At 42.6% G+C, this 19,397-nt stretch overlaps 1 protein-coding gene across 1 annotated transcript in view; it reads right to left on the bottom strand.

The window, feature by feature from the left end:
• txnrd2.2 (thioredoxin reductase 2, tandem duplicate 2) overlaps positions 1–18,258 on the bottom strand; it is a gene marked incomplete at its 5' end in the record, with an annotated part of 45,826 nt that extends 27,568 nt beyond the window's left edge. Inside the window, 9 exons of the mRNA XM_084336696.1 lie at positions 838–857; positions 7,845–7,915; positions 9,312–9,374; positions 10,070–10,148; positions 12,401–12,475; positions 13,218–13,362; positions 16,577–16,633; positions 16,799–16,867; positions 18,183–18,258. Of these exons, the coding sequence (XP_084192822.1) occupies positions 838–857; positions 7,845–7,915; positions 9,312–9,374; positions 10,070–10,148; positions 12,401–12,475; positions 13,218–13,362; positions 16,577–16,633; positions 16,799–16,867; positions 18,183–18,258 (655 nt within the window). The remainder of the gene's footprint in view (positions 1–837; positions 858–7,844; positions 7,916–9,311; positions 9,375–10,069; positions 10,149–12,400; positions 12,476–13,217; positions 13,363–16,576; positions 16,634–16,798; positions 16,868–18,182) is intronic.
• Positions 18,259–19,397: the final 1,139 nt, after the last annotated feature.

Genomic DNA, 19,397 nt, shown 5'->3' with positions numbered 1-19,397 from the left:
AACGCGTGCAGAGGTTCACGCTATTTCCCCCAGATCCCCTCCCTGCTGAACAGGCCAGTAGGAGTCACAGTTTACAACGACCACCGGCTTCCCACCCGCTAACACTGCCAATTGTGTTAGTAGGGACGACTGACCAAGCCGGAGGTACCGCTGACAGCTGGATTAGATTCCAGAGTCTCTGCGGTGGTAGGCGAGTGCTTAGTCCACTGCGCTACCCAGCCACACCCGGGGAAACGGTTTTTAAAGCAGGTGGGTCATGACCATCATTCTAGGAGGAAATAAATTGCTCAGATCAACTGCTGACAATTCCCCTGAACTCAAACAACAAAACGATGCCTCCACTCCTGGCCGCGTCTATTCTTTAACTAACGGATTTCCAGTTCCGCGTTCGCGTTCTGATTGGCCACTGACGTTTCTGGTGCGATCTGATTGGCCACTGACGTTTCTGGTGCGATCTGATTGGCCACTGACGTTTCTGGTCATGTGACATGTGCGCCCAATCGCGTGACGCGCCCATTTCCGCCTCGAACAGCAGCAAACTACCTAACGCCTAGTTTATCACTGGTTAAGCTTAGGCGACTCTTTCGAAGTTGGTTAAGGTTAGAGTTTGGAATCAGGGCTGGCGTTCTATCGCCATACTCTAAGACAAACTCTAACCTTAACCAACTTCGAAAGAGTGCCTAAGCTTAACCGGTGGCAGAACTTGCCGTCACACGATTGGCGCGACCAGAAACGTCAGTGGCCAATCAGAGCGCAGAATGCGAACGCGGAACTGGAAATCCGTTAGTTAAAGAATTCAGGCCTCCTGGCCAGGTCCTCTGGCAGTCAAAAGGATACAGCTGGCTCCGACCACAAGCCTGTGAGAAACACAGAGACAGAGAAGCTCTTTACCAGAAATCATAACAAGACAATATAAACCCATAACGTTAACAGTATATGTACGAGTCATTTGGTACAATGGACTGAGCCTGGCCAAAACAAAACCCGGCAAATCCCGGGCAAATTTTTTTTCCGTTTGAATCCGAGGAGGAAATACAGAAGTGATGAAAATGCTCTCCGGACGTTCATTACGAAACTTTTTGCGAAGGGAAGAAGTGTGAACAAAAGATTCAGATTCAGATTCAGACAACTTTATTGATCCCGCGTTGGGGCAATTCATAGGTAAAGGTAAAAAAGGGTAAAGGTAAAGAAAGGGGACACAAAAAGGCCATGTACAGCCTGTGTGTGTGCTGATGCAGCATACTGTGTGTGTGTGTGTGTGTGTGTGTGTGTGTGTGTGTGTGTGTGTGTGTGTGTGTGTGTGTGTGTGTGTGTGTGTGTGTGTGTGTGGTCCAGGTGAAATCACACCTCTAATCCAGCCCTGAGATGCGTGGCGTTGAGGAGGGCTAATTGTTAGCGTTTAAGCTAATCCCTGCGGATGGGGCGCGCCGTGTTCGGGGCTCAAGTCCACACGTCAGCCCGCTGAGTGAGGCTCGTCAGGCCCGTCACGAGGCCCCTCTCTCCACCCAGAGGCATCCCCTCCGTGGCCCTGATAGCTCGGGGAGCCAGCCCGCGGCACACATCCTGCCCTCCCCCACCCTCGGCTCACACTAACCACTAAAAGCTCCAGTGCCCATTCTCTCCGTGTCCATCTGCACTTAGCACATATTGTGTGGTGGCTTAGGGGAGGATTAGGCTTGGAGCTTTAGCTTGATTCCACACTTTCATCACCGAGAGACGCCGTCTCCTTTCCCCTGGCTTCTTCCTCTTCTTCCAGCGTGTTCAGATCGTTTTTCCAGTTTGTCTGGTGTTTCTATATTCATCTGCCTTTGCAGCTCAGCAATATAATGGTCAGAGGAGTTTGAGAGAGAGAGAGCGAGCGTGAGCGAGCGTGAGCGAGAGAGAGAGAGAGAGAGAGAGCTTAGCTGGTCCAGATGTGGAGTAGACGATAGCTCAAAAGGACACACTGCATAAGTTCAATTGGCACAATAAACAAAAAAACATTAAACAAAAACATGAGTGAATCTCCCTGCATTGACTTAAGTCAAGCCTTCGAGAGCCAATGCAGGAGGATTCACTCATGTTTTTGTTTATTGTGCCAATTGAACTTATGCTGCAGTGTGTCCTTTTGAGCTATCGTCTACTCCAGCTGTCAAAGCCTGTTCAGAAACGACCGCCATCTCCACCAGGGGAGCAGGGACGTGCCCAGGACTTTAGAGGGGCAGGTGCTCAAAGGCTGAAAAGGGCACTGTACCTGTGCGTATTTAAATCGAGCGAGCGAAGCGTGCAAGCCTCATTTTTAAGGGCTCTTTTCGGGCGGGGGGCCCCCTTTTTATGGTTTTTGGGGTTTTTTGGTGATCAAATATTGAATATTGAACTATAATAATCAGTGCAGGAGCTTATCCTTGAAAGACACTTTCATCACTGACTTAAAAGGCCCATACATCTCCATAAATGTTCAGGGGGGAGGGAAGTGCTTACCTTACAGACCCCAAGAAGTGCTGTATATTCTGTATTGTTTAATATAAATGCATTTTTTATTCCAATCCCGATTTGTATTTGAGATTCCCAAATCCCATCGGACTTGACTTCTTCGTGTCCCTCAATGAGTGTAATACCAGCATTCAACTGTATGCGCCACAGCGGTTTCTATCATCATCATCACCACCCACGCTATGCATAAAATATATAGGTCCGCGGAGAGGCACGCTGAGGAGGCCGTGCAAACTGCAATGGAATGTGGGGCATCTCCCTCTCTTTACCTAATATTTTGATTCTATCCTGACACTTTTCAGTTGGAAGGGCATTCTATATGCGTAACGGTAAAACAAATGTTTTTATGAGGCTCAAAAAGGCAGGTGGTCAGGCACCCCTTGGGCTCTATGTGTGCACGTGCCTGAGGGGAGGCTCGGTGCTGCTGTGATGCCGGTGACCTTGGCCAGTTCATCACCAGCAGCAGCAGCCCACACACTGATGGAGAGCGTGCATCTGAAGCACTCCCGTGTGTGTCTGTCCGCACAACGGGTACAATGTCATTATGGGGAATGTTGGCAAAGGGCTGGATCAGTGTGTAACTTTTGAGTCATTATCAAATGAAGCGTGCACTCCTCTTCAAGCGTGCACTCCTCTCTCGAAGGCCTTCGGTTTTGGCCAAAGTTTCAAAGCCACACAGACGGACAATAAATTCCATGTTTTAACACACTGTGTTATAGCTATAGCTATATTTAGCTATACTAAATGGACTTGCATTGCGCGACATAAAAAAAATGGTAGCCAATGCGACTCACTTAACCATTTACGACTAAAGTTAATTACATAATGGCGTTGAAGTATGATTAATTGACGTTTTTTTTTTTTTTTTTTGCACAAATCTCTCCAACATTCCAAACATCTCTTTCCACATCATCATATTCAATTTCCAGGATTTGCCTTTTTCTTTTTTGTAAGAACATACAAAACATGTAAAGGACTCATACAAATACATTAATAACTGACATGGAAAATAAAAAAAGACTTACGAAAAAAGAAACATACTATACTATACATTATGCGTATACATTCCTGATATATATACCTCGCATGTAGACCGAACTACCTTCGAGCAGGTATGTGCTGCATCCTCTATCGGGATGCCACCCTTCTCCATATTGCATGTGAGAGAAAGCGCCCCAGACATATGCAGTTGTGCATGATAACATGCATGCACGCATGTCTCCGACACATGTATGTGGGTACGTGTATCACGTAAGCATGTGTACATGCCTCATATGTGTGTGTGTGCATCTTCCTGGTATGTGACTGTACTCCTATCTCTTGTGTGTGTTTCGTATCCATGTGTGCCTCTGCCCCCTATGTGTGTGTATATCTCAGATGTGTATATATATGTGCGTCTCAGCTACGTATGTGTGTGTCTCCTATATACATGTGTATCCCCCTTATGTGTCAGTGAAAGCTTATATTTCAACTATGTGTATATGTAGGTATGTGTATGCCTATTTCCTATAAATGAGTATGTGCATGTATGTGTGCCCCTGACGTGTATACCTTATCCTTGTGTATATGAGTGTGTGTAAACCTATTATGTACACATATGAATATGTGTATCCTAGATACTTGTATGCGGCTATACCTGCGCACATGTGAGTGTGATAGAGACAGTGACCGTTCCATAGACACACCATCCGGACATAAAATATATGTACATATATACACAATACATTATAAAGCACAAGTACCATCAGATCAAATCCCCTTTTTCATATTCATCCTTGATAATATTGTAAACCCATCTTAATCATTTGTCCCCAGACCGTTCAGTCAGGTGTAGAAAACTGTCCCATACCTCAGCGAAAATATCCTCTCTCCCTGCGACTCTATACGTCACCCTTTCATATGATGCTGTCCGGAACATTAGTTCCATCCATTCTTTAAAAGTAATATCAACAGGTGATTTCCAATGTCGTAATGCAATTCTACATCCTGATATCATGGCCATTCTATACCACATTCCCCGGTATTTAGGCAGTTTAATCCCTTTCGGTACTATACCCAAAACACATGCCATTGGGGCGTTATTTATCTTCACATTCAAGACCTTACTTAGGAATATCACAATTTGATCCCACATTTTCCGGACCTTCTCACATTCGTACAACATGTGCAGTAAAGTGCCTGTCTCCTTCTCACATCTCCAGCAGATGTCACTGTCCCTTAATTTCAGTCTGGCCAGTTTACTAGGCGTCCAATAGCTTCTGTTCAACACTTTGTAAAAAATAAGTTGTGATTGCGCCTCCCTAGAGAATTTACTCCATTTGGACACCAGTTTCTCCCACATTTCCTCAGTAATATCCTCACGTACATCGTTCTCCCAGCTCAATCTCAGACCCGCCAATTTGGGTGCATTGTATTCTCTTATAACATCATAAAATCTTGACGCACCGCCTTTCCTACGCCATCCTTTATAGAATATTTCTTGAATTGCAGTAATCGGGCCACACTTTGGTCCTCCTATTGATGACGATATACAATGTCTAATCTGTAGGAGATTAATTGACGTTTTAACCCTTTCACTACCACACTACAGAAGGTTAACCGTCTGTAGTGTGGTAGTGAAAGGGTTAACCTTCTGCAGGGTGGTTGTGAAAGGGTTAACCCGTTGCCGTGTGGCAGTGAAAGGGTCAACATTCTGTATTGTCGCAAGTGAAAGGTTTAACCCTTTGGTAGTGAAAAATTCCCATATTTGGTTATAAAAAAATACACAGGTATTGCCACAGAGCAAAAAACAGCTGTGCAGACTCATCGACATTAATAATAATAATAACAATAAACGTTATTTGTATAGCACCTTTCATACAGAAACTGTAGCTCAAAGTGCTTCACAACAGAAAAAAAACAGACATATAAAATGACAGTTTTTCACATTAGGATCCAACATCCCAACAGGCCACCTTGACATTAGGATAGCATTGTATCAATCAGTGCTGCCGGCACGCGCTCAGTGGTTCCCCCTGTTTTAGCACCCGGGGCGGAAACCTGTCACTCTGGGGTGTGCGTGTTCACTCGGGTGTGTGCGTGTTCTGGAGCCTATTAGACACACATCACTCAGCTGGGGCCCCTCTCTCTTCCACCTCCTTCCGTCATGCCAGCCTCCCAGACCCCACCTGCACAGCTGACAGCCCTGTAGCACAACAACAACAGCAGCAGCCCTAAAAGGACAATATATATATATACTTACCTTATGCATACCGCACCTTGTGTATACTTCATCAGAGCATATACTGTATTTAGCATTTAGCATTTTTTGATTTAGATTATTGGATTAGATTATATAGTGCATATATTTAGCATTTAAGCATTTCGTTTTTTTTATTATTACATATTAGATTCGATTTATATTATTGTATTATCAGATTATATATTGTAACTATTTATTGTAGGGCAAATATAACTGAGGGGGCATACATACCCTCATCTCGCACCTTGTTGCCCATATGCGCATGTCCAGAGTTAATTATATTGTTTAATGTTTACACATTGTTTCTATTAAAATTTTTTTACTTCTCCACTGTACTATAATTCTATGACCTGTAGCATGTCTTCTACTACCTGTACATCCCCTCCCCCATGCTGCTATGAAGGGGATCAATAAAGGAATATCTTATCTCATCTTATCTAACTAGCCTCTATATAGACTAGCAAAGCGATGGGGAACGCTAAGGTTTAAAAGCCTATGCACAGCTACCCCCATAGAAGCCTGAGGGTAGTAGTCAGAGGAGCTCACTAACAGTCCCATTCACATCAAAGGCCTTCCTGGCCTCAAGTGGATAATTCTGCCTCCTTACAAATCTGTTTTGTCGGATGGTTGAATGTTACAGTGGGTAATTGTATCGGAATGGTTTGTTGAACAGGGAAGTAGAGGGCAACAGGGAAATCAACACCGTCTACACTAGATGAGGGCTTGTGGACTGTAAATTATTTCATAGTGCCACCAAGTGGTGAAATGCCTGAATAGCAGCATTACAATACTGTATCTCAATAGGAAAGGGGACTTCATGACAAAATAACATAGAGGACCTGATCGACCAAAGACGAGACTCTGATGAAGTTTTAAGTAAAATATCCGACTGATCATTTCCCGCCCAAAACCTGTCACCAGGGAGCACACTTTGCCGAACCCGTCTAGACGGCAAAACACTAGTCACCGTCTCCCAATGCTGTGCCAAGAGGAAGCATAAGGCGAAGGACCAATTAAACGGGCGATGACAGGACGTAAAAGGTAGGATTAAAGGCTTGTTCGCTGACGGTCAGGATGTACACACTCACGACAAACAGGGTCACGAGGTGAACACGGCATGACGGGAACGGCGGCAAAACAAACTCCCGTGTCACCGTTGAATCACGGCGTGTTGCGTGACATGGATGTGTGTGTGTAGCATGTGGGAGATAGAGCAACCGTGGATGTATTGTTGCGGGTGGGAGAGGTGGGAGAGGTGGGAGAGGCGGGGGAGGTGGGAGAGGTGGGAGAGGTGGGGGAGGTGGGAGAGGTGGGAGAGGTGGGGGAGGTGGGAGAGGTGGGAGAGGCGGGGGAGGTGGGGGAGGTGGGAGAGGTGGGGGAGGTGGGAGAGGTGGGGGAGGTGGGGGAGGTGTGAAATGCAATATTATTATTATTATTGTAAAGATTATCATTACAACAATTATTATTATTTTGTGCACGTTGTGCAAATTGAGAGGCTGTGCTCTTTGCACACAACCCTCGTACACTTGTAACAGTGCCTCTCCAGGCGGCTGCGATTGTAATGATAATCTTTACAATAATAATAATAATATTGCATTTCACTGTAGACCGCAGCAGCGATAGAAATATATGGCGAATGTAGCTGTGCATTCACTGTACATGTATTGCAGGACAATGTGTGTACTGCCTAATATCTGTGTTGGTATAATTATATATAAAACGATATATATTTTAGCGACTAGCCCACTAGCGTGAATACGAGGAAATGGGCGAGGACTTGGGCTGTGGAACTGAAAGCTAGGCGCAACGCGATTGGGCGCCGAGAGGCCAATCAGGCCACGCAAACCAAACGCGGAAGGACAACTGCCTTGGGTAAAGTATTCACACAGTCGGGAGAGGTGGGAGAGGCGGGGGAGGCGGGAGAGTTGGGAGAGTTGGGAGAGTCGGGAGAGGAGGGGGAGGTGGGAGAGATGGGAGAGTTGGGAGAGGAGGGGGAGGTGTGAGAGGTGTGAGAGGTGGGAAAGGCCGGGAGAGTTGGGAGAGGCCGGGAGATTCGGGAGAGATGGGAGATTCGGGAGAGTTGGGAGAGGTGGGAGAGGCGGGAGAGGCGGGGGAGGGCCTTGGTACTCACGTTTTTCCGGGTGACTCTGTCTGCCAGAAGATGTCATCGCTGGTGATGCCGTGCTCAGTCGCTCCAGGGATCTGCAGGAGGGAGAGGACGAGCGGGCGAGACGAATCAAATCAACACTGGGACATTCACCAGTCTATCCGGGACGGCCTACTTAATCTACAGTATAAATGTGTGTGAAGGGAAGAATGTTTGGCCCCGGGACGCTCTGTGTGTGAAGTTTATCGTCGGTGGTTTGCTTCACGCCAAAGATAATTGGACACGCCCCTGCTGCCAGTAAGCCGGCATCGCCCGTCACGTCTCCAACCACTAGGTGGCGGCAGGACAAGAGACGGCTCCAGGGAGGCCTGTGTGTCCATCCCTGCCGAAGTGTCCTTGAGAAAGACACTGGACAAGCAATCAAGCAAGCTGCCCATGAAACCTGACGGGATTCACCACTTTGGTGGAGTCAGTGTAGCTACACCCGCATATCTGCCTGGAGCGTCCCTCAGGGGGATATGTAAAGGTAAAATCATATGACATCGTGTGCACTAGAGTAGAATAGAAGGTTCCTCTTCAGTGGTACAAGTTACCCTGTTGAAAAACAGTTGACCTACGTACACACCAAACTCCTCGCATCCTTTATTAACCTTTATTGTCTTATCGTTGTCTCACTGTTCTGTCCTGTTTTGCACTTTATTACTACTTATTATTATGTTATTCTTATTTGTGCAAAAAATCATGCACTGAAATGTCTTATCACATTCCATTTGTATATACAATATGGTGAGAAAAGAAATCTGAATCCACCTTTATTCGTGGCGTTTATAATGTTTGTCATTTCCCGCTGATATTCGCACAGCACCACCTATTTGACGTCCATAGAACCATCATGGATTGGCTACTCTGCCCCCCCATAGGAGGGTAAAACACTACGGCACTGATCGGTCCACTGGGAATAAAATGAAATAACCTTCAGTTCAGTGTTGTAGTACTCGAGTTCTGGACTGATTTTCAGGATTGGTGACTCCACTTGGACTTGAGCACTGACTGGATTCGGACTCGGACTTGTTAATTGATAGATACCGTTTATCTTTTTGCATAAGATATTGATTTGTTTGGCTATTGTGTCACAAAGTAAATAAACTCCCTTTGAAATGGTGACCGCTGTGTCATTTATGTTTAATGTAGACATTTTTTTATTTGTATGACAGCTCAGACTCAACCTTGATGACTTAGACTCGGACTAGGGTAATGGGGACTCTTCTTTGGTGACTTGGACTCGAACACTGGGGACTCTAGACTCGACTCAGACTCGAGATTTAGTGACTCGACTACAACACTGCTTCAGTTACAGACAGTGGGAGAGAGAGAATGTTCTCCAGGGCAGCAGCTCCCTAACTCTGTTACAGACAGTGGGAGACTGTAGTTGCTTCCCTCAGCAGCAGGGAAAGGTTTGGTCACTTCTGGTGTCATGGGAAACATACTCACATCTGTGGGGTACTTAGGCCGGCCCCCGGTCGCAATCACAATATTCTTGGCAGTCAAGATGGTCTGTAGACAACAAGGGGAGTGGGGTGGAGATGGCAGACACAGAAGAAGTTTAGCTGAAGAGGTGGCACTTGTTGATATACTTCACACAGTGAACTGAAACGAGGATTGTAGTCTACCGTCTATTGTTTGTGCAGTCCCAGTGTACCGTTCTGTGTGTATATGTGAGTCCCTGGTGTATTTTGTACCACGTGTGTCAATCGTACTGTGGAACTGTTAGAATGTCTTTGAACCACTGTCACTAGGGCTGGGCAATAACATATATTGAATATCCTCTAACTGTGATATTGTATCATGTTTTTTTTGTTTTGTTTTTATATTGAGGAATGTGATACACAATTCTGCTGTTTAGATCAATGCTATAAAAAGTAAATAGTAAGTCAGATTTCTCACAAAATCCTTTCTGAAATGTTTGAGAATGTTACATTACACTTCCCATTACCGTGCAGGACCAATATAATGAACTTCGATTGCATTATCTGACATGTGATTTGTCTATACCCAAGCAGATATTGTGATATCATTATTGAGAAAAGGGCTGCTGAATATCATAATATTATTATTTTTCCCATATGGCCCAGCCCTAAATGCCACAGAGGCACATCTCTGTATATTCACTGTATTTGGTAAATAAAGCGTTTGATTCTGATTCCGTGTATCAAGTATTAGTTATTAGTTATAGTTATTAGTAAGCCAACCTCTTTCCCTGTTCTGGCCAGGCCTTTGACTGTGTGTTCATCAACCAGGCTTCCTTTCATGTTCAGATACCTCACCTTCCTGCAAAAACATTAGAAAACCAGCTAACAGACCAACACTTAAAAGAACAACATTCAACGATGCTATACATTGTAGCTTTAATGATGTTGTACAATTAATGAGTTAAGCAACGTCGTGTACAACTTAGAGGTGTAATGAACCATCTCAGTACGGAATCAAAGGTTCAAAAACATTTACATTCAATGCAGTGCATTTAAAACTGTATCGAGTCTCCTTCTCTTCCTGGGGTCTCTCCTATTTCTCTCTCAGTTTAACTTGTGGTATGGTATGTCTATCTACTGCTATTAGCATAACGTTTAAGGCTCATTTTCAAGAGCCAAACTAAGCTGTGTGCTTAGCGTTTTCATGTGTTCACTCAAGATTGAGTAGTTTCTTGTGGTATATCACTAATTCACAAGTGATTTAGAATAACTTCACAACTGCAAATACATGGGCTGTCCAAATTTTTTTATTATATGGTTCTTCAGTGCAAGGGTTCAATAAGAGCTCCAAAATAATAATAATAATAATAATAATAATAATAATAATAACGAATAAATTGAATTGAATCGGAGGGTGACCATGAAATCTAAAAATGTCTATTGCAAATCTGAGAATGTGTGTATCGTTACACCCCTAGTACAACAAGATGTTGTTCTGATACTGAGAGGGATCCCACACTGCACCACCAACACTGTTTCACCCTTTCACTACAGAAGGTTAACCCTTTCACTACCACACTACAGAAGGTTAACCTTTCACTACCACACTACAGAGACGGTTAACCTTTCACTACCACACTACAGGTTAACCTTTCACTACCACACTACAGAAGGTTAACCTTTCACTACCACACTACAGACGGTAAACCCTTTCACTACCACACTACAGAAGGTTAACCTTTCACTACCACTACAGAAGGTTAACCTTTCACTACCACACTACAGAAGGTTAACCTTTCACTAACCACACTACAGACGGTTAACCTTTCACTACCACACTACAGAAGGTTAACCTTTCACTACCACACTAGACGGTTAACCTTTCACTACCACACTACAGAAGGTTAACCTTTCACTACCATACTACAGAAGGTTAACCTTTCACTACCACACTACACAGACGGTTAACAGCCTGTAGTGTGGTAGGGAAAGGGTTAACCTTCTGTAATGTGGTAGTGGACGGGTTAACCTTCTGTATTGTCGCAGTGAAAGGGTTAACCATTTGGTAGTGTGGCAGTGAAAGGGTTTCACAAAGCGCTTACTCGTTCAGACAGCCGAGACACCCGTTTACCCTCCAGCCAGCCATTCAATCAACATGCAATCCAGGACAATTCATCATTCTGCTGTAAACTCTGTGTAACCAACATTAAAAAAAAAAATAACAATTATTTTTCTCTACTATGGTTGTACTTGAGTAATAATAACACACGAGTGAGTGCTATACCCTGAGATCTCAGTACCGCTGTGCAGCAGTCACAGGCAGGAGGCAGAGTTCTGTAGATCGGCATGGCAGTGCCAGAATCAAGGTCTAGCATGGCTTTGGGTGTATAATTGCAATTATACAACAGTTTTGATATCAATTTCCATTCATATCAATGTGACTGGGAGGAGGATGTACTTTGGAACATAAACACAAATCAGTGATGCTTTAGGAATTATGAACTGCGTGGCACAAGCGCTTTATCATTATATTTGGGCACTCATTGGAATGTATTTCAGCCAACGTGTGGTCAAAACGAATAAGTGGTAGAATATAACATACAGCATGGTCAAATATAATGTAAAATGAATGGAATTAATGGTATTATTTCAGTGGTTCTCAAAGTAGGATCTCCCAGGAGTCATAGGGAGGTGTAGTGGTTACGTCATTGTTGTTTCCGGCCGGTCCACCTCGCTTGAAATTGCAATGTATTTCCAATGGACACATTTCTAAATCATCTCGTTTAAAACAAATAAAGCATGAACATTGGCACAGTGTATCTTTCTGTGTGTATCCACCCACAATCTAGAGCTCAACATGAAACAAGTCGCAATTAATCGTTAAATAATTACGTGTCATTTTATTTCAACCAAAAATGCTTAAACAATAATGTTAGTGATAGAAGGGAAACGAAAATGGAAAGCTTGCCAATGTTCATGAGGCAGAATTATTACAATAGCCGATAATACATTTTCCCAATGGTAAATCCCTATACGGGTGGACCGCGCGGGAAACTAACGTGACGTCAGACCTCCCTCTTGAGCGGGTTCCATAGAGCTGATGTCACTCACTTGTCCTGGAGCTGTACCCGGTGGCCCCAGTTCAGGGATCTGACGTGGTTCTGGACCGCTTCCGACATGGCATCCCTGGAGAATACACACAAGACGCGTATCATTTGGATATATAAACACACCATATGCTGTTCATAATATCCGGGACGGGGATGAGCTCATATCATGACTGTGAGTAACCCAAAACATGTCCTCTGGGATTATGCAGATGTTAGCTGGAATACTGAGGCATGTAAACAACACCCCATCCCGGTTACCGTTTGGTCTCTGCACAGTCTGCACAAGTTCTGTTTCCATGGTGATACTGGGAATATTCAGTTCACTCATCATGTATATATGGGCACATTGGTAATTGGGATATGAAAATGGATAAACAACTTAAGACCTTAATAACAAGGATATCCATTGGTATCAGGGATATCAATGTGTACAGTATGTAAATGTGTATCAGACATGCATTATTGAGCACAATTTTATAATGCATATTTTCAGTAATGACCCCCCCCCCCCTCCAGTCCCCATATGGAGAAAATAGAGAAAATAGAACAATAGACTAAAATCATTTAGATCCTTTTTTTTGTGTACCTCGAAAAAAGTGTCAAGTCGATGCAGGGACAATCAAAGTCATTATCCAATATTACTCAACATGTCTTACCACAGCTACACCACTAGATGGTGGAATTTAGCCAGTTACATTTATTTACTGTGTTCAATAATAGTTCCCAGCGCATTGCAAACTGACACCACTTATCTTGAACATCATTTCATTAAATGCATCCGTTGCATATGTTTTCTAGGAGTTAGATCACAGGCGTACCAGCTGTGGGAGACGGGTCCTGGGATCTGCCATCCGTACTTCTGGGCATCCTTGACGGCCGTGCCCAGCAGGGCTGCCTGGTGCATCAGCTTCTTAGGGATGCAGCCCACGTTCACACATGTACCACCGAGACCCCACTTAGTACCTGGAGGGGGGGGGGGGGGGGTATACACTCATGACCAGCGTCTTTGAATCACTTATACTAATGAGCATTATTATTATTAAACCTTTATTTAACCCTTTCACTACCACACTACAGAAGGTTAACCCGTTCACTACCACACTACAGAAGGTTAACCTTTCACTACCACACTACACCGTCTGTAGTGTGGTAGTGAAAGGGTTAACCTTCTGTAGTGTGGTTGTGAAAGGGTTAACCCTTTGCCGTGTGGCAGTGAAAGGGTTAACCCTTTGTAGAGTGGTAGTGAAAGGGTTAACCAAGTGAGTTACAGTGAACACACACACACATCCTCACTTGCACTCTCTCACACACCCCACACACAAATAATACACTACAAAAAGGTAACTTTACAAACATAATTGTATATTTGTATATTATTGTATATAGTACTCATTACATTTATTTCTTAAGCTTAGCATTGTATTTTATTCTTATTACTTTCTATCATGTCTATTCTATTTTTATTATCTATTCTATTTTATTATTTGTATTTTTGCACCATCGAGGCGGGCATGGCCACCTTCATTTCACTACATGTCTCGTGTATGTATGTGACAAATAAAACTCTTGAATCTTGAGTCGCATTGAGATTACAGATCTGGCCAAGATAGCAGCAATGCAGTGTTGCAAGCAACACAAAAACAAACATTAAAAACACATAGCAAAACATGCAGTAGCAACTCACAGAATCATAAGCCTAAAAAAACAGGAGGAAATGGAATCTAGCTAAAGGGAGCAATTACAAGTTCCAATTGAATCTGCCTCGAAACCCTTCACTAAATTTTTTATGTCCTAATCTGAATCAGCTCATCTAGCTGCAAATCTGTCTGCCAGTGCTTCCAGGCTGCAGGGGCAGCGAACATAAAGGTCTGTTGCGAACCTTAGAGATGGACAGTAAGGCGTTGTTTGAGTGCAAACCATGCTTACTAGTTTTATGCGAGATATATACCCACAAAAGGTAGGAGGGAAGCAGACCAAGGATGGACTTATAAATACATATGTGTCAATGAGTGAGTCTGCATGAGGCCAATGAACCCTGGCATACAGGGTGCAATGCTGAGTGAGAGCTTTGCAGCCTGTGACAAGCCTCAGAGCCCGGTGGTCCACAGTATCCAGCCAATGACAAGCCTCAGAGCATTGTGGTCCACAGTATCCAGCCAATGCAAGCACCAGGGTTCCCACAGACATTGCAAAATGAAATTCAAGGACTTTCAAGTACTTTTACAAGCACTATTTTTCATTTTAATTAAAAGGGCATTTAAAGGGATACAATTCACTTAAATGCTGTTTTTGATTTAATTTTTTTTTTTTTATCGGATCCAATATTTATGGCTTAAAACCAATTTCCGACAATTAGTTAATAAAATTATTTCTTGATTCAGAACAATTCAATCATGGATGAAGAAAACGTTCAGTGCGAATGGTTGATTGAATTTCAAGGACTTTTTAAGCACCTTGATTTCAAGGAATTCCAGGACTTGACTTTCTTTTGGAAAAATCAAGCACTTTAAGCACTTCAAGGACCTTGTGCGAACGCTGAAGCACTGACTGGGCAGAGGAGTGCATGTGCCACAGATCACCACCAATGGAAGTAACGTGGCCTCAACCAACTTTTTCCTGGCAACAAAGGAAAGGCAGGATTTGCTTCTAAAATAAACACCTAACGTGAGCTTCAGTTTCACAAGTTTTCAATGTGAAGTTTAAAAGTTAAATTGTCAATTAAACTGTGCTCAGGGTCGGGGCGATAATTCAATATTATCACATCATGATATTGTTGCACACAATTCTGTCATCTAAAAATGAATGATTACAACCACATATTAACTTAAATTTCTCCCAAAATGAATTGATTAATTAAACATTTGTTTTGATTGGCTATCATACTTTTACATTATCATGCAGTTCCATGCGATGAACAGCAATGCAATTATTTCTTGTGATTTTGCATACGTGAACAGATATTGTGATGTATATCGTTATTAGGGATGACCCGATCACGTTTTTTGCCACAGATACCGATCACCGATCGTCTATGAGCCATATCGGCCGATACCGATACCCATACAGATCGTTTTTGGTTTAAAAAATAAATAAATAAAATAATATATCCTTTTTTTTATATAAAATATATATATTATATAATTATACTTGTAGTTGTATTATCTGCGAGACATCGCAACAAGTCAAAATGCTCGCTATCTGCAAACAGCTCCACTGTGTGTGTATACTCTGCTTTGTTCAGCATGCCCTCAGCGTCCCCACTCAGAGCGATAGTTCAACAGGGTCTGAAACGTGTTATGAAGCATGATAGCTCAATGTTCAGCTGCAAAAACGAATAATGTCAATTATGTTATAAGACATTGATATCAGGAGCTATCTGTAGCTACTGCTAGCCGGCTAGATGACGTTAGACAATGCATCATGTATTAAAATAAAGTGAACTATTTAGTTTACTGGGTCATTTCGTTAAAACTAACGTGAGCTACCTAGCTAACGGAGGTCTCATGCTGGCGCATCCCTATCATTCTTAAACTGAAATGCGCATTTGTTGATATCAGGAGCTATCAGTAGCTAGCCAGTTAGACAATGCATCATGTATTAAACTAAAGTGAATAGTTGACTGTGTAGTTTTGTTTAAACAGTAACGTTAGCTCGGTAGCTAACGTTAGATCACAAGCGATAGCTAGTTAGCCAACGCTAGCCAGCCCAGCACTTGCGAAAACGAATACCAAACTGATGATATCAGACGTTGATATCAGGAGCTATCAGTAGCTAGATAACATTAGACAACGGCTCATCTATTAAACAAAAGTGAATAGATGACTGGGCCATTTTGTTTAATGCTTGTTATGTTGAAAGAGGAGCTCTTTCCGAAGGGTTTGTTGACATGAGATGGGTCTGGGAGGGGGAGGAGGAGGAGGAGGGGCAATAACGTGCAGCAGCAGAGTGTGGCTGTGAGAGAAGAGCAAGTGAGAACTCCGCAGAGAAAATAAAGCATCATCGGAATTCACCAATCTCATATTTATACTGAATATCGGCCGATACCGATCGCTGGCCGATCGATCGGGGCATCCCTAATCGTTATCATAAAAAAGCATTCTGTAATTGTGCTTGGTGTAAATGGATGATACAGTGGCATGGGAAAGTGAAGGGCAACCTCACATGACAACTCTTTTACCTTTAATAGATGGCTCCACATAATCTAAAACAGCAACTTTCTGTCCCAACTGTGCAGCTGTAAACAAAGAATATAGTGTTATAGGTTAGTGCTGTGTAACGCATAGCACTGCAAGTATTAGACTAGGCTACAACAATACCTGCTTTAAATGTAGTTCATACAAAAACAAAGGACAGTACAATAGAAAATACTGTATCTAGGAGCAAATAGATAGAAACTCACCTTCTTTGGAGCAGGCAAGGCCCCCTGAGCCACCACCAATAACCACCAGGTCATAGTCAAACGTCCCCCCTGTATGAGGACATTCAATTAACTTTTAAAAATGTAAACTTTACTAAGTAGCTAATAAATAAAAATGAAATGTTGTCACACAGTTAATATTAAATTGTTATTGCCTGGCACATTTCTTTGTTTTGCATTATAGAGACATCAGTGTGTGGTAGTGTCTTGTCTTCCATGGGATACAGGAAAAACTCTTTCAGTATTTTCACATACAGTGAGGGGAGGTGCCGCACTGCCGCTTTGTATTTTCTTTGAAACCTCACCATCTGGGACTGGTCCTGAATAATATCATCCATAAATCAACCACACATATCCCACACTGTACTGAGTAAGGAGAGGCCAGCGTACACCTTAAAATCCCATAATGGGCCACAATGAAGATAAGCCTTCAAGCGTTCTTGTGTTTAAATATGTAGCTACTCAAAGAGGTCTTCTGGTTGGTGAGGTGGTGGTTAGAAGGTATCAGCTTTACTGTGTTTAAATATGTAGCTACTCAAAGAGGTCTTCTGGTTGGTGAGGTGGTGGTTAGAAGGTATCAGCTTTACTGTGTTTAAATATGTAGCTACTCAAAGAGGTCTTCTGGTTGGTGAGGTGGTGGTTAGAAGGTATCAGCTTTACTGTGTTTAAATATGTAGCTACTCAAAGAGGTCTTCTGGTTGGTGAGGTGGTGGTTAGAAGGTATCAGCTTTACTGTGTTTAAATATGTAGCTACTCAAAGAGGTCTTCTGGTTGGTGAGGTGGTGGTTAGAAGGTATCAGCTTTACTGTGTTTAAATATGTAGCTACTCAAAGAGGTCTTCTGGTTGGTGAGGTGGTGGTTAGAAGGTATCAGCTTTACTGTGTTTAAATATGTAGCTACTCAAAGAGGTCTTCTGGTTGGTTGGTGAGGTCATTCGTTGAAATGTATTAGGCTTACTTCATTATATCTTCCTTATTATATATCTTTGATTTGGCCATTGATTTGAAACATTACAATAATTTCTCACAATATTTATACCAAGTAGATAGAGTGAATGGCATTGTTCCAATACTGTTCCAATACAAGCTGCAGCTGAAGGTTAAAAGCTGCATGAAATTAAAAGACTTTCTGATTTTTTTTTCATAGTCATTGTTTGATTTCAAATAGGAAAACCCATCAAACTAAAATAGCAACCTAACATGTAACCTATCTGACAGCTTCTGCTTGACGTATTAGCACCTCGGGCTCAGCTAGTTAGCTTGCAACTTATAATAAACCTCAGCGAAGCAGACACATTCTCCCGTAATAAGCTGTATCTAAACAGTAACTTCACCAGTTCTAAAAGCATGTATGTTAAGACATCTACCTGTCAGGTTTCTTGTTAAAATATGAAAAGAGTTGATCCGTTTGCACCGGTGTCTCCCTCTACAGAAGGCTGCCATGTTGTTATTGTAAAAAGGACCCTAATGTTGGTGGCCTGAGCTATGCCTGAGATCAATTACATGCTGCAATTTGTACGTGATGACGCCCCAGACTCTAGGGCGGCGGGGCCTAGTAGTGTATCAGCAAATTGGGTAAAAATATAAAACTATTACTATAGCTTTTTGAGACATGGCATAATGTTAATTGGAGATCGCTTCTTTAAATCGAACGCCCACCCCCCATACACATGATACAGAGCTAGATGGCAGGCGTCTATACTTTCCGTAGCCGCATTTCTGGCCTAACCAGTGTAGAAACTGGCGTCGGCCAATCAGAGAACGTCTGCCAGAAATGTGGCTACGGAAAGTATAGACGCAGATGGCAGCATATATTACAATATTTATATTTTGCTAATCTAACATAGTCCTTTTTCTGTTTCAATGTGATTAATATAATAATAGAACATGTACTGAGTTTTTTTTCAAAATGTTGTTTCTGTCACTAGTATGGAAGCAAATGAGTGCCAGAAGTATTTGAATTTAATCAGACACCGCATTTATAGCATTGAAAATAATAACTTTGAAAACATGTATCTGAATTTGAAAACATGTATCTGAATTTTTTCAGACACCGCATTTTTGTATCTGAATTATTTCAGACACCGCATTTATAGTTTCAGACACCGAATTTATAGCATTGCAAATAAATACTTTGAAAATCATGTATCTGAATTTCTTTGCTCCGAATTTACCTATGCGAAATAAAAATGCAGTGTTAATAAAACAATTCGAATGCATAATAAAATTCAATTCAACGCCAAAAAAAAATTCGATGCATAATTGCGGTGTATATAATTCGATGTCAAAAATTCAATGCATAATTGCGGTGTATGGAATTCGATGTAAAAAACCAACATCCGGGTATCCAGCTGCAGAACCACAGAACCACCACAGCAGCAGCAGGCTGAGGCCCCTCGCTTCCATTGGCTGATTTGGGTCACGTGATTTGGGTCACGTGACCGTCCCACCCAATGGCTGAATTGAAGTATTGCACTGCGGGCATTGGCTGATGCACTGCGGGATTGATTGATTGATTGATTGAAAACTTTATTAACAGATTGCAGAATGGGTACACGTGACTGCCACAGGCCCTGATTGAT

The sequence above is a fragment of the Notolepis coatsorum genome (assembly GCF_963971535.1).
Source record: "Notolepis coatsorum genome assembly, chromosome: 2".
Classification (NCBI taxonomy): domain Eukaryota; kingdom Metazoa; phylum Chordata; class Actinopteri; order Aulopiformes; family Paralepididae; genus Notolepis; species Notolepis coatsorum.
This window is presented reverse-complemented; position numbering and strand designations above follow the sequence as displayed.